Source organism: Elephantulus edwardii, unplaced genomic scaffold (assembly GCF_000299155.1).
Source record: "Elephantulus edwardii isolate Elephantulus edwardi_28Jun2011 unplaced genomic scaffold, EleEdw1.0 scaffold00010, whole genome shotgun sequence".
Lineage (NCBI taxonomy): Eukaryota > Metazoa > Chordata > Mammalia > Macroscelidea > Macroscelididae > Elephantulus > Elephantulus edwardii.
In genome coordinates, this window is record NW_006399760.1 from 96395 (window position 1) to 111213 (window position 14819).

The 14819-nt window shown below is 43.6% G+C and overlaps 2 protein-coding genes across 2 annotated transcripts in view; both read left to right on the forward strand.

Moving 5' to 3' along the window:
• Nucleotides 1-5168, forward strand: part of MCM6 (minichromosome maintenance complex component 6) — a 60612-nt gene extending 55444 nt beyond the window's left edge. Inside the window, exons 16-17 of the mRNA XM_006880731.1 lie at nucleotides 1452-1591; nucleotides 5052-5168. Coding sequence (XP_006880793.1) covers nucleotides 1452-1591; nucleotides 5052-5168 — 257 coding nt within the window. The remainder of the gene's footprint in view (nucleotides 1-1451; nucleotides 1592-5051) is intronic.
• A 5385-nt stretch (nucleotides 5169-10553) lies between these two features.
• The window catches only part of LCT (lactase), a 67859-nt gene continuing 63593 nt past the window's right edge, over nucleotides 10554-14819 (forward strand). Inside the window, exon 1 of the mRNA XM_006880732.1 lies at nucleotides 10554-11151. Within this exon, the coding sequence (XP_006880794.1) occupies nucleotides 10554-11151 (598 nt within the window). The remainder of the gene's footprint in view (nucleotides 11152-14819) is intronic.

Sequence of the window (14819 nt, forward strand, 5' to 3'; positions counted from 1 at the left end):
CAAAGTCTCATTTTCTAGCCTGCAAGTCTAAAGTCATTCCTATACTAGAAATGGGGTCACGTTAGCTCCTCAGAAGTTACAGTGAGGTATGCGGTCACTAGTAAGGTTCCTGCCCATCACTGCTTTCCTCAGCTCTTCCAAGTTTGTTTACCTCTGGATAGCAACCAAGCAGCAGGGAAACTCACTCAGGGATTATGATCTCCAGTTGGGTTTGTTGGGTTTTTGACGTTCTAAGCTTGACTCATTATGTAGGCTTCTGGCCATAGTCTAGCCTCTAGCAGATTCAAGGTTTGAGCCCTGTTATATCCTCCCTTCCTCTGCTGGGACTGAATCAGTGAGTATGAAGAAGGCAGCAAATAGGCCACTAAAACAGATGTCAGGGGTGTCCCTACTCGGCTCTTCCCCTTAGTCACAATATATGTTCTCATCTTCTTTTATGCAGTTAAATATTAAACATGGTACATCATTGATGGAACAAAGTTAAAACTGGATGTGATGAACACCCAGACACTTCTCTGCATCCCAGCAGTTAATGCTAATGGATGTTCCTTTCCTTACAAAAATAAAGGAAAATACAGTTGATAGAATTCTCAGCCCTCAGCTGTCCATAGTACAGGGCGTAGACTCTTAAACCAGAGAGAGGGCACTTGGATCAAGAGTGTTTAGTCAGACCACTAGAATTTCCTTTTCAACACAGCCATGATCCAAACCTCAATCCTACCTAGGAACCCTCCATCATGAGAGGACTCTGCCCATCTTTCTGCTTTGGAACCACTGGTGGATTTAAAGTGCTGAGAAAACATAACACCTTTTGGTTCGCAGCACAGCTCACTACAGACTATGTCCCAGAGCCGGGCTCGTGATAACTTTTAAAGGCAGTCATCTTCAGTAAAATGAGAACTTCCTATTTTGATTTTGCTCCTTTATTAGTAATTACTAGAATTGCAACTAAGGAAAGTTTTATATTAAGACTTAAATTCAGTAGCACCTATTTAGGTGGGTCCAGATTTCTTCTGAGTTTGTGTTGGAACTTTGAGAAGCAGGTAGTCGACAATGGAGGTGATGCTAAAATAAATTGTATTATCTTTTTTTTGGTTTTCTGTTTTGAGTGAACATGCATGGGTTTCACTTCTCAATGTTGGTCAATATCATGTGATAATGTATAAGAAGATAAAGGAAAGACCTTTGTACCTGAAAATCTCATAATCTCCATTTCATTAGATTTTTTCCCCTCTTAGGGATAAAGTAAGGCATCCTTTAATACAAGTAATATGACAGCTTATTTCAGGCTTGTGCTTGCACACTGCAAAACTTATTTCAGCAGGTGTGCTTTCTGGCAGGTAATGGTTCTCTAATGTGTACATCTTCTTGTATATACAAGCTCCAAAGATGGGCAATACAAATTGCTAGAAGAATAATTTAATCCTTTCTAAATGTGTTTTTTGTTGCAGAAGAGGATGAGTCAGCATTGAAGAGGAGCGAACTTATTAACTGGTATTTGAAAGAGATTGAATCAGAAATAGACTCTGAAGAGGAACTTATAAATAAAAAGAGAATCATAGAGAAGGTCATTCATCGGCTCACACACTATGTACGTACACAACTGTTCTTGCTCCGGTTTTAATGGGAAGGAGCTCGTGGCTTACATTTGTAGGTTCATTATGGAACAGTTTCTTGATCGTTTCTTTGGAATCCTTGTTGTTTAAGCCTGGCAAGTTAAGAGACTCTGAACAACAGGTTTATACCCTGTCCTGTCCCATGTCATCCTCATAATTTCTGATACACTGTAGCCCACTGCTGCAGCCACTCTGTCAGTCCACCTAGTTGAGGGTCTTCCTCTCTTATGTCTACCCTTAATCCTCCCAAGCATGATGTCCCTCTCCAAGGACTAGCCCCTCTTAGCAACAGGCCCAAAGTACGTGGGGCGAAGCTTTATTATCCTTGTCTCCAAGGTGCACTCTGGCTGCACTTTCTCCAAGACATTTGTTTGTTCTTGTGGACACTCCATGGGATATTCAGGGCTCTTCTGCAACACCACAACTCAAAGGCATCAGTAATTCTTCTGTCATCCTTATTTATTGTCCAGCTCTCAGATATATAGCAATTGATCGGAAAGACCAGAGCCTAAATCAGATGCACCTTAGTCCTGAAACTGACGTCATTGCTTCTCAGTTTGGAGAGGTCCCACTCTGCAGACTTTGCCAATGTAATACGTCTCCTGGTTTCCATTAACAGTTTGAGGAAGAAATAATCCACTGCTGTCAAGTTGGCTCCAACTCACAGTGACCCTACAAGACAGAATAGAGCTGCCTCATGAGGTTGCCAGTCTATAAATCTTTGCAGAATCACACTGCATCATCTTCCCTGTGCAGAATGTAGCTGGGGGGTTAGAACTCTGTTCATGTCACTTGCTTCACAGAGCCCCAGGCCTGGTTTAATCTGTCTTGTCTTAATCCAAGCATCTAAATAAAAGGTGAACAAATCTCATTTTAAATACAGCTTCACAGATCTTGTGCAGACAGTTCCTGTCAGTCTTCTAATTGCACTGCCCAGTATCATTTGCCCTAGTCAGGCTGTTGTGCTCTTAGAAGATTTCTCCATACATTGCATATACTCAGCTTCACCCTCTCTCACTTCCCCTGTCCTGGATGTGTCCTGGCTGTCTGATGGTGCAGAGAGAATTTTTGTCGTTTTTGTCCTTCTCTCATTCTAAGCCCATATATTCTTACTGTCAGCTTCTCTCTCTCTCTCTCTCTCTCTCTCTGTGTGTGTGAAAGTTTACAGTTTTTCATTCAGTAAGGTGTGTCTGATACAGGCCATGATCTTTGCAATCACTTGTTATGCATCAGAGAGCTGGACAGTGACTAAGGAGTATAGAAGGAGAATTGATGCCTTTGAACTTTGGTGTTGGAGAAGAGTATTGAATGTACCATGGACTGCTAAGAAAACAAACAGATTCATCCTGGAGAGGGTTAAACCGGGCTGCTCCTTGGAGGCAAGGATTCTAGGGTTCCGTCTAACATACTTTGGACATGTTCTAAGGAGAGACAGGTCCTTGGAGAAGGATCTCATGCTTGGGAGGGTGGAGGGACAGTGTAGGAGGGGAAGACCCTCTAGGAGATGGATTGATTCGGTGACTGGGGTAATTGGGATGGGTGTGTCAGATACAGTGAGATTGGCACAGGATAGAGCAGAGTTTAGGGCTGTTGTATAAGCGACTCGACAGCACATAACAACAGCAGTAACACATTTTATTTTATAACATGATTTATAATTAAGTCATAGTTTCTTTAGTGGTTTGTCCATTGATAAAGTTGGGATCAGAAATAGCATTTGATTAAGCAGTTTTGCTACTTAGTATATATCCCAAAGAAATAAGAAATATGGCACTCACACAAAAATACATCCACACCCATTTTCATTGCAGCATTATTTACAGTAGCAAAGAGATGGAGACAACAGCCCAGGTATCTGTCAGATCTCAGACGTCTTTTCTGTTTACACTAATTACTTACGTAAACTCATTTGATGCGTGAATTTAAAACCATCTACTAATAAGTCCTATACTTGTTTCCAGCCTCACCTCCTTTACCTTCTATACATGCATCCGCTGCTTGCTTGTCTGTCTCACATGGGCCATGCTCAGCGGGCTTCTCTCCCTCCATTTTACCCTGTAACCCATTTGCTATAACCCAGCACTGAGATCTTCCTTGATTCCACTTTCTGTTCTAGCGCATAGTGACCCTGTCTGTGCTATATATGCTCCATTCCCTTCACCCTCTCCACCCAGGCACCAGCTGCAGGAGTCTTCTAACCATTCTCCCCCCTCCCTATGTTGGAACGCTTTGCCCACTGATCTGGTCAGCTGGCAGTTTTTGTTTTCACTGCTCTGCTCCAAGACCTTCCAGTACTTCTCTTTACATTAAGCAGTCTTGTTCACATGGTCTGGAGAACCCTGCACAATCTACACTGCCCCCGTCTTTTAATTCATTTTTACCGTTCCCACTGCCCGTAACAGCCCAGCTCTCCTGCCTTTGTTGCTGTTCTTAAACGCTCTGAACGTAAAGGCTTCAGTGCTTGCCCTCAGTTTCCTTCTTCAGTGGCCCTCCTCCCTTCCGGTGTCCACTCACATCCACTCATATCTCCCAGGGGCCTGTCTTACCTCGCTTTCTCTTCACAGTGTTGTCACTGCCCAGCAGGGTGTACTGGGGTGTTTGGTTTGTTCCCCTTTTTAGTATGTAAGCTCCAGGACCTGCAGTGGTACCTGGTTTGTAGGGTGCTAGGGATCTTGGATGTTGTAGAGGATTGTCGTTGCCCAGATTCATACCTGCAAGCATTTCTCTGCCCTTTTTGAGATTACACTTACAGCACTTGCTCTAATGTGCCAGGAAATCTGACTAAAGTCACAGTATTTCTTGAAATAGCTTTTATATTTTTTCCCCCCGCTTGGACTCCAAGTTCAGTGCTGTGTTTGTGTTTCGCTTATTCACTGATGCACGTTGTCCTCCCTCCCCCTAGTTCCCTTTGCCATGCTTCTCCTGTTCCAGGCTGTGGTCATACACGTAGTTCCTAATCATCCATTCCTTTCACATTGTCCTTTCACCCATCCAGTGCCGTGTTCTTCATCAGTCCATTCTTTTCCCGCTCCTTCTGCCCAGTCATATTATTACAGTAATGGGCAGTAATTGTCCCTTTGTGACTGAGCTATTTCACTCAGTATAATGTCTTCCAGACTCATCCACTCGGTGTAATGTCTTCCAGACTCATCCACATTGTCTAGTGTTTTACAAGTTCATTCCTTTTCAGTGCTTTGTGGATTAGCTTCTATTTTATTTATTTTTTTTAATGTTTCAAAAAGAGTTAATGGCATGAAAAGGTCAGCATCCTAATGGTAGCAAGTTTTAACAAAATCTTAATAAGTGATTGAAATATAGTCCTTTTTTAGGAGTCTTGAGAAGTGGGAGACAAACGTTCAGAAGAATCGAGCCTGGTGTTTGGGGCATTTTCATTCTAAAGCTCTAAACCTGAGGGAAAATATTTATGTTTCACAGGATCACGTTCTAATTGAACTCACCCAGGCCGGACTGAAAGGCTCTACAGATGGAAGTGAGAGCTATGAAGAAGATCCCTACCTGGTAGTTAACCCTAACTACCTGCTGGAGGACTGAGTGCTACCAGCTGGAGCCGAGCTCTAAGCCCTGGAGCCTGGGGAGCTGCTGCTGGGGAGAGAGGTGCTGCATTAGGAAGGTCTTCACCATAAATAAGAACTGAGAGGATGGTCTAGGCATCACAGTCCTGCCATGTGCTTTTACCCAACACAAGCTTCCTTTACTGCAATTTTTGTACAAATGAAGTTGGGACCCAATAATGTATGGTTTTTATAACTAAGACCTTTATTTTTCACGTGTTTCCAAGTCTGTTCCTTTTATGGTTTATTGTATCTTACTGAATAAATAACTTTTATTGCCAACTAATACTGCTGTTTACCAAAATAAAATAACTTGTTGTATAGTCCTCTGTTGGATTTCATTCTGTCAGACTGGTGGGATTATTCTTATTTCCATGAACTTGTGAGTATGAATCTGCCCTCTATTTGAACCTGGAATGAGGATGTAAAAGCATGATTAACTTTAGGATTGGCTTCCCAAGACTAACGGTTCTTCTTTATTCTCCAAAGATGTATTATAAAAATAAAATACTTGGTCTTTCTGCCCCCCCCTTATCTATATTAATGACTTCTGTGTTCTAAGGGTAATTTCTCAGAATTGGTTTCTAGCCACTTTTGAGAATTGTCATTTTCTAGGTTGTAAGTGATCTTTAAATTTTATGGCTTTTCTTTAGGCAGAATTACTACTGTTTATGAAACTTAACAGTTCCTGAGACTTAGCAGTGATCAGTTTGTTCATGCTGTCGCGCTCCCTAGTGCAGCTTTCAACAACCGATGAAATACTGACTGGGACCTGCAGTGCTGTTGGGGGGTGCCTTTATATGTGAGCTTGTATATAGTAATGTTTCATGCTCCCCTGGTTCATGAATAGTTGGGTTGGAAATAGTCAGCAGATGAATGATAATATAGCTCCTGTCCCCAAAAAATATCTTGGTGGTGGTGGTACAGCATCACTGAGTTGGAACCAACCCATAGCTGACCCTCCAGTAGGTTTTCAGAGGTAGTTAATCACAAGGGAGGAGATGGCCCATCCTCCCACCAAGCAGCTGGTAGATTCAAACCATGTGCCTTCGAGATTGCAAATGAAGCTTCTTAGCGCTAGGCCACCAGAGCTCAAAAAGTATGTTTCCATCTAGATAAGAGTAGCCTAGGAAAGGCCTGCCTCAACTTTGGAGGAGGAACCCTGGATACAAATACTCCCTGTCAATGCGCAGTGTCCACACTCCAGACAGACCCTCTACACTGGGCAGGATGAGGGCATTTAGTGAAGCCCGCAAGAGATTCCTCCCCCACTTTCATTAGGAAGAGCTCTTCTACCCATTCCAACTTGATGGCTAAGTATTTGCCCAAAGAAATATTTTAAACCTAGGAAAAAGTCACTCCTTTAATTGGGGTATTTGCCTTTCTTCCCCAGTTCTGCCCTGGTGAGTAGGAAGTTAAGAGCAAGATAATGTACTATATGCATAGTGATTTCTGGTGTCCTGGTGGTAAGGAGATGCACTGGCATCCCAATGGCATGTGGTTTGAATCTAGCTGCTCCACAGAAGGATGGGTAATCTGTGATTTACTGTCTCTGAAACCCACCTGGAAGGTCAGCTGTAAATGGGTTCCAGATCGATGGTACATGGTAACAATGGTTCAGACCATTTGGTGACACCTAGGGCTCAAGAGTCAAAACCCACTCAGCTAATGTGTAAATAGCATGGGAGATTGCCAGTCTTTCTCCAAGAAGCTGCTGGTGGAGATGTACCACCTTTGGGTTAGCCGCACAACTGTTAAAGGTTTAATCCCAGATGATTGGGCTCCTCAAGTGTTGACGTGGCCAAGCGTGCCACGGCCGAGGTGGTTCAGGCTCATCACATCACAGGCTATTCTCTCAGCTGGCAGCCTTGGACAGCTCCCCTTCATTGTTCCTTCAGCAGTACCCTTCCCTCCTAGCAGCATCCAGGCCTGCTGGTGTCTGACATTTTGGTCCACCACTGCTGCTGGTCCACAGCTCTAAAAAGTGTATTCTTTTACCCTGGCTCAGGACAGTTTCTAGTGCAGAATTTCTATATCCTAAATGATGGGGCAAAAGCATTTGACTGCGTGGATCACAAGTTATGGTAACACTGAGAAGAATGCGAAGCCCAAAGCACTTAATTGTGCTTGTGTGAAACCTATACCTAAACCAAGAAGCAGTTGTCCAAACAGAATAAGGGAACACTGCATGGTTTAAAAGGAGGAAAAGTGTGCATCAGAGTTTTATCCTTTTTCCATACCTATTCTATCTGAATGCTAAATCATTCGAGATGAACTTTGAAGAATGTGACATCAGGATCAGAGGAAGACTTCGACACACCTACCTCATTACTCAGTATGTCAATCTGTATCATCCAAGGTCTTCCTCTCCTGCACTGTCCCACCACTCTTCAAGTATGATGTTCTTCTCCAGAGACTGGTCCCTCCTGGCAACATGTCCAAAGTATGTAAGGCAGAGTTTAAATGTATAGCCAAATATGAAGGTTCTTCAAAGGAGCAGCCTGGATTCACCCTCTCTAAGACAGACCTGTTTGTTCTCTTGACCATGGTACTCTTCTCTAGCACCACTGCTTGAAGGCATCAGTTCTTCTGTCATCCTTAGTCATTGTCCAGTTCTCTAACGCATAGCAAGTAATTTCAAAGACCACGAACTGGTCACCTTAGTCTCTGAGTTGCTTCTCAGTACTCTGGAAAGATCACTGACAGCAGATTTACCTAATTTGTCTTTTGATTTCCTGACTGCTGGTGCCAACATGGCCTAGTGGTAAGAATCTGCTGCAGTCGTGAAGGCATGTGGCTCGAATCCACCAGCTATTCTACAGCAGGATGGGCCGCCTCCTGTGTGATTACTGCCTCTGAATAACCTGCTGGAGGGTCAGCTGTGGGTTGGTTCTCACTTGATGGCACACAGCAACAGTTGACACTTTGGCTATGTTGATGTAAACATTGCTTAGTACCTAACATTTAAAATATTTTTGTTATAATAGACAATTTGAGAGGGAAGACCTATTAACATAAAAAGCTACATCTCTAATCAGAAAACCGAAGTATTTTTATACCTCAGTGTCAAAAATTCATGTTTTATAATCACTTAGCAAGGCAGAGATATTTAGGCACATTTCTTTCTGGAGGTTTGTTGTTGGGTTGGAACTGACCCATAGCTGACCTTCTGTCAGGTGTCCAGGCTGTGTATCACAAATGAGCAAACTGTCCATGTCTCCCTCAGAGCCAGTGGTGGAGTCAAACCATCAGAGAGGTGTGGCCTTTGGAACAGCAACATCACAGTTGAAATTGAAACACATTTTAGGTAGAAGACAATTTTAAAACTTAGATGAGCATGAATGTTGAACCACCAATTTAGTTTCCAGAAATCTTAAAGAAATGGTGTCACATGTGGACAAAAATGTACATAAGGATATTTGCAGCATTCTTCTGGCAACACATTGAAAATTAGAATCACACTGTGTTAAATATGCGAAAGGTTAAGTTCTAGTCTATCTTTACTGTTGAATGCTATGCATCTGTTGATATGAACAGCATTCTAAGCTATTGAGTGAAATGAAGAAAGCAGAAGGCATGATTCTATAGATGTTCAGTTGGGTGAGATGTTTGTTATGTGCCGTCGAGTCGCTTGTGACTCATAGTGATGTGTAAAAACAGGCACGTTTGCATTTTTGTGTATTTGGTCAAGTTGGGAGGAACGGCTATTCCTTGGAAAGGCATAGTAGGCTTGGAAAGGTCAATGATGGGTTAACACAGTGACTGCAGCAATGGGCTTCTGTGTTGGAGATGAAGATGGCACAGGAAGATAGGACAGATTCTGATCTGTTGTTCATAGGGTACTCCACTCAAGGGCACCTAACAATAAAAAATAGCTATCACTGATGGGATTGTTCTATATACTCTAGAAAAAGTACCTATTTAACCTTCACAAGCCACCAATAAACCTATTCTACAAATGAGGAATGTGAGGGTACAGATAGATTAAGGGGCTATCAGATGAGATTCCAATGCAGGCATTGTGAGTGTTGGAAAACCACCAGAATATGGGGTGAAGGAGGAAGAAAACACAGTAGCTGAAAGGGTATTTGCAAATTGTTTTTATGTTGTTATATGACATCCAGTTGCTTGTGACTCGTAGTAACCCTACCCTGCTCTATCCTGAGCCAACCTCATTGTCTGGCACATCTACCCCCATTACTCCAGTCACTGAGTCAATCCATTTCATCGAGGGGCTTCCTCCCTTGTGCTGTCTCTCCACTCTCCCAACCATGAAGTCCCTCTCCAAGGAGTGGTTCCTTCTTGCAACATGGCCACATAATGTCAGATCAGAATCTTTGCCTCCAAGGAGCAGCCTGGTCTCAGGATGAACTTGATTTTTCTCCTAGAAGTCCATAGTATATATTCAATACTCTTCTCCAGCATGCCAGCTCAAAAGCATCAATTATCATCCCTTGTCATTGTCCAGCTTTCTGATGCATACCAAGCAATTGCAAAGACCATGGCCTGAGTCCGACTCACTTAGTCTCCAGACTGACACTGTTGCTCTTCGGTACTCTGGAGAAGTTCCTGACAGACTTTCCCAATGCAATATGTCTTTTGATTTCCTGGCTGCTGGTACCAAGTGTTGATTGTGGAGCCGAGCAAGCTAAAGCTGTTCACAATCTTAATCTCTTCACTGTCCATCATGATACTGCCTGTTGGCCCAGTTTTCAGATTGGTTGTTTGTTATGTGTCATTGAGTTGCCTGAGACTCATAGCAACACTATCTACAACAACTCTGAATCCTGCTCCATCCTGTCCCAATCTCACTGTCTCTGACATACCTACCCCCATTACCCCAGTCACTGAATCAATCCATCTCATCTAGGGTCTTCCTCTCTTGGGCTTTCCCTCCACCCTCCCAAGCATGATGTCCCTCCAAGGACTGATCTTTCGATGCAACATATCCGTAGTATGTCATACAAAGTTTTAGAATCTTTGCTTCCAAGAAGCAGCCTGGTCTCACCCTCTCCAGGCTGAACCTGTTTGTTCAAGATTAGAGTGCTAGTTAGGGAGTTAACACTAACTCAAAAGACTTGTCTCCTCTCTGATGGTTGGAATCCACCAGTGGCTCAGCTGGACAAAGATGAACAAACTTGTAGTTTACAGCCTTGGAAACCCAATGGAAGTTCAGCTAGGAGTCAGTCCGGACTCCATGACATTATGAACCATGTTGATAGTAATGGTATTGATTAACCATGGAATAGCTTCATTTCCGTAGATAACTCGGTTAAACATTAGGCACTAATAATCACTCGGTATTTTACAGCCTCAGCTGGCGTTATAAAGCAAGGACACCCCATGTCTGTGCGCTTCTTTGGACATGGAGCTGCCTTGGGTTTTCATCTCCCTTGTCCTCGTAAGCTCTTCATGCTGGGGGTTCGACTGGGAGTCCGACAGGAATTTCCTCTCAGCCGCTGGTCCCCTAACTAACGACCTGTTGCTGGGAAGGCAGGGCTCTCGGGCCGCGGCCGATGACCAGGTCGTGGACGTGTGCCGCCTGCCGCTGCCCGCCTGGCTGCGGGCGCACTGGGCGCGGCTGCGCGCGCAGCATGTGACGCACTACAAGGTACTGCTGCCGTGGGCGCGCCCCGAGGCTTCGGACGCCGCCGCCGTGCGCTGCTACCGGCGCTACCTGCGGGCGGTAGCGGGCGCGGGGCTGCGGCCCCTGGTCGTGCTGCTGCCCCGCGCGCCTGCCCTCCCGCCCGCCGGCCCGGCCTTCGCACGCGTCTTCGCCGACTACGCCGCCTACGCCTTCGAAGCTTTCGGGGACCTTGTGGACATCTGGTTCACGTTCAGCGACCTAGAGGCAGTGCTAAGGGGACTCCCCCAGGAGGAGTCCCGAGCTTCGCGTCTCCAGGTCCTGGCAGAGGCGCACAGACAAGCTTATGAGATCTACCATGAAAAGTTTGCTCCTCCGGGTGAGTCCTCATTCACAGCGTCCTAACTCGCAGAGCGTCTTATCCCTCAGGGCGTCCAACCCCTTAGAGAGTCCTTCCGCACCACTTTCCACACCCTTTGCGCTGGTGAGGACTTAGCGTTGCATTCAGGTTTCCCGAAGATAAGGGAGGCTACAGCATCCAGCGCCCAGCATCCTCCTGCAAAGACGCCTCCTTTCCGTGCAGTCACCCCACTGTTCTTGTCTTTTAGCCCGTCCTGCCTCACCTGGCCTCTGATCAGGGCGGCCTGTGTCATGAAGCTGCATTGCTGTGGCGCTGAACAACGCCTCGGGACCCTCCAGAAGCTGTAAATTGCACCGAGGGGTTTGCCCATCTTCCTCTTGCAGAGCCGCTGGGGATCGGACTGCCCGAGTGGCAAGGCTCTTGGGTTAGCTGCGCAACTGCCCAGCCACAACGACACAACTCCTTGCCATCGAGTCTGAACTGAGCAGACCCTCTCCTGGGTTTTCAGAGGCTGTAATCACACATGAGATGGCCACTGGTGCATTCGAACCTGCATAGATGCCCCACGTTGGGGTTAGTAGCGCAACTCCCTACACCACCAGAGCTTCCTTAAGTGCCTGTAATCCTGCCTCTTTCGCATCATAGGTTTTAGAATTTACAACATATAGAATAGTTACATAATACTGAGACTCATGGCCAAATTGACATAAACCGCCACAACCAGCCTAAAGAAAGGAAAAGCTATCTCATTTTGAGAGAAGGTTTTATGCTTAAAGAATTACTTTTAAAAATTGCCCACTTCTGTTAAAATGCTCTGCATATTTAATTTTTAATCTTGATCAGGAGGAATAAAATTATATTCTGTGTTCCTTCTTCTCATGCTTTATTCTGTGTTTCACCAAGACCACTAGATTACCTGCCACAAATTAAATTCTTTTTTTTTTAATCCCTTACTATCTGAAAGAGCTCTGGTGAGCTAGTGGTAAGGAGTTGTGTGTGCTGCTCCCCCAGAAGTGGGGTCTCTCTGCAGGTTCGAATCCACCTGTGGCTCTGAGGGAGGAAGATGGGCAATCTCCCCCCATGCAATATACAGCCTCTGAGAACTTGCTGGAGGTCAGCAGCTATTATATGTAGGTTTAAAGTATATACTACTGTAGGGAATATCATGGAACCATCATCCGGTAAAACATCTAAAACAAGCCAGAATACCACATCTCTAACCTGTCCCCTGGGTGCTCTGGTGGCTTAGTCATAAGGAGCTACAAAGGTACTCAGTACAAATCCTCTAGCTGCTCTGCCAGATGGGCCGTCTCCTCTCGACAATTTACTGCTTCTGAAAACCCATTGGAGGGTCAGCAGTGGGTGGTTCCTACTCGATGGTATTTAACAACAATCCACACCATTAGTAAAGGCCCTCAGTAGTATGAGATGGCCAAACAAGACCTCTGGCCCTGGACCAGTGAGACTGACAGCAGTTTATTAGTTGCACATAGTCACTGGAGAGCTCTGGTGGCTGAGTGGTAAGGTGTTGCACTGCCAACCCAAAGGCACGCAGTCCACCAGGTACTCTGCTAAAGAAATGTAGGTTTTCAGCTAATGGGGACATCAACCAAGTGGAGAGCCATTTTTGCTGGTTAAGAGGAGAACTTACTGCTAGGTCTTTCCTGAGCTCTGTGAGGCTCAAAGATGTCAATGTCATACATGAAAATATTATCCTCATATTACACCCCACATGAAGAACATAAATTCATACGACTGGATTGAAATAGCAATTATTTTGTTACAGAAGTATTTTCCATAGGAAAAAAATTAAAAAGAGATAAATTGTTGACAATAACAGTGGGAGAATGTGGAGAAATTGGCTTCCTCATATACAGCTAGTGGGGGTGTAGGATTGTGCAGCTAGAGGCTGACAGTTCCTCAAAATATTAGACTTAGAGCTAATATGTGCAGTGAAAGCTGTGAGAGCTGGAACTGCAAGGGACTTCTTGAGTTTTCCAGGTTTCACAAGTTTCTCACCTCTGACAGGGGACAGTTTTACATCCCACTTTTCTGTCACTCATTTTCATGGAAAATATTGAATTTTTCTTCTCTGATGAGTTTCTGCCTTACACAGGTTCCAGCTTTCACAGGTTTTACTGTATATTGAACTTCTAGAAAAACTAACCAAATGGAAATCACAGAAGAGTGATCAGTGATGCCTGTGGTGGGGTTAGGGCAGAGGGCACCAAAGAAGCAGCATGAGGGGACTTCCTATAATGCAGTCATCATATCCTGATTTTGGGAGTGGTTACACAGTATATGAATTTGTCAAAACTTATTGAGAGGTCTACTTTTAATGAATGCACTTTATTGAATATAAAACCATATGACTCAGTAGTTTTCTACAGTTTTCTACCCAGGAAATTGACTATGAATGCAACACCATTCTTCCTCTGTTTTTAATTTCCTGAATAGTATACCATATGATTATCTGATTTAAAGTGTCCGAAGCTGGTCCATTGCATCTCATTATGTCGATATTCATGTGTTCTATTTCATTTTAACAGTTTTCAGTTTTCCAACTTCCAAACTACATATAATCCATGTTCCAATTGTTACACAATGTTTGTTATTGATTTTCCTCATTTCAACTGACTTCCAATTTGGGCTCTACCACTACACTACTATAACTATCCTTTTCGTTTAGTGTTCATAAGGTTTTCAAAGGTCTGTTATTTAGGAAGTAAATAACATCCTGCTACCTAGTCTGTCTTAATCAGGAAGCTCCACCAAAACCTTTCCATGATGGGAAACCCTTATAGCGTTTGATACACCAGTGGCACAGATTTCAGTAACCAGCAACCTCAAGTTATCTCAGTACAGCAAACTGAAAGACAAGTGCTACACCCCTTAGAACAACCTTCACTCCAAGCACAATGAATACCAGGACTGAAGGCCCAACCAACTTTTAAATACAAATGCCCGCCTATACAGGGACTGAAAAACAGAGAAAGAATGGTGTTGCATTCATAGTCAAAAAGTCAATTTCAAGTTCAATCCTGAAATACAGTGTTGTGAGTGATAGGATAATATCCATATGCATACAAGGAAGACATGTTAACACTATTATTATTCAAATATATGCTCCTACGTCTAGAGCTGAAGAGGAAAAAATTGATAATTTTGCAGTCCAAAATTGACTGAACTTACAATCAGGATTCATTAATGATGATTGCTGACTGGAATGCAAAAGTAGAAAACAGTGAAGCAGGAACAGTAGCTGGGAAATATGGGCTTGGTGATGGAAATGAAGCTGGAAATAGAATGATTGAATTTTTTATTTACAAAGATTTATTCATTGCAAATACCTTTTCTAAAAGACACAAAAGATGACTTTACACGTGGATTTTACCTGATGTGCTTACATTGTGGAAGAAATAGCTGGAGAAGCTCAGTATCGGTAGTCAAAATTACACCAGGGACAGACTCTGGGTCAGATCATCAATTACACATATACAAGTTCAGATTGAGGAAGAAAAAAATAAAAATAATTCCACAGGAACAAAGATATGATCTTGAATCAATTCCATTGGAATTTTTATGATCATCATTTTTTTATTTTAATTTAGTTTGTTTATTTTTCATTTCAATGAACATCTACAGAGATTTTGGAATTCCATTCATTCATTGTTGCACCCTTCTCC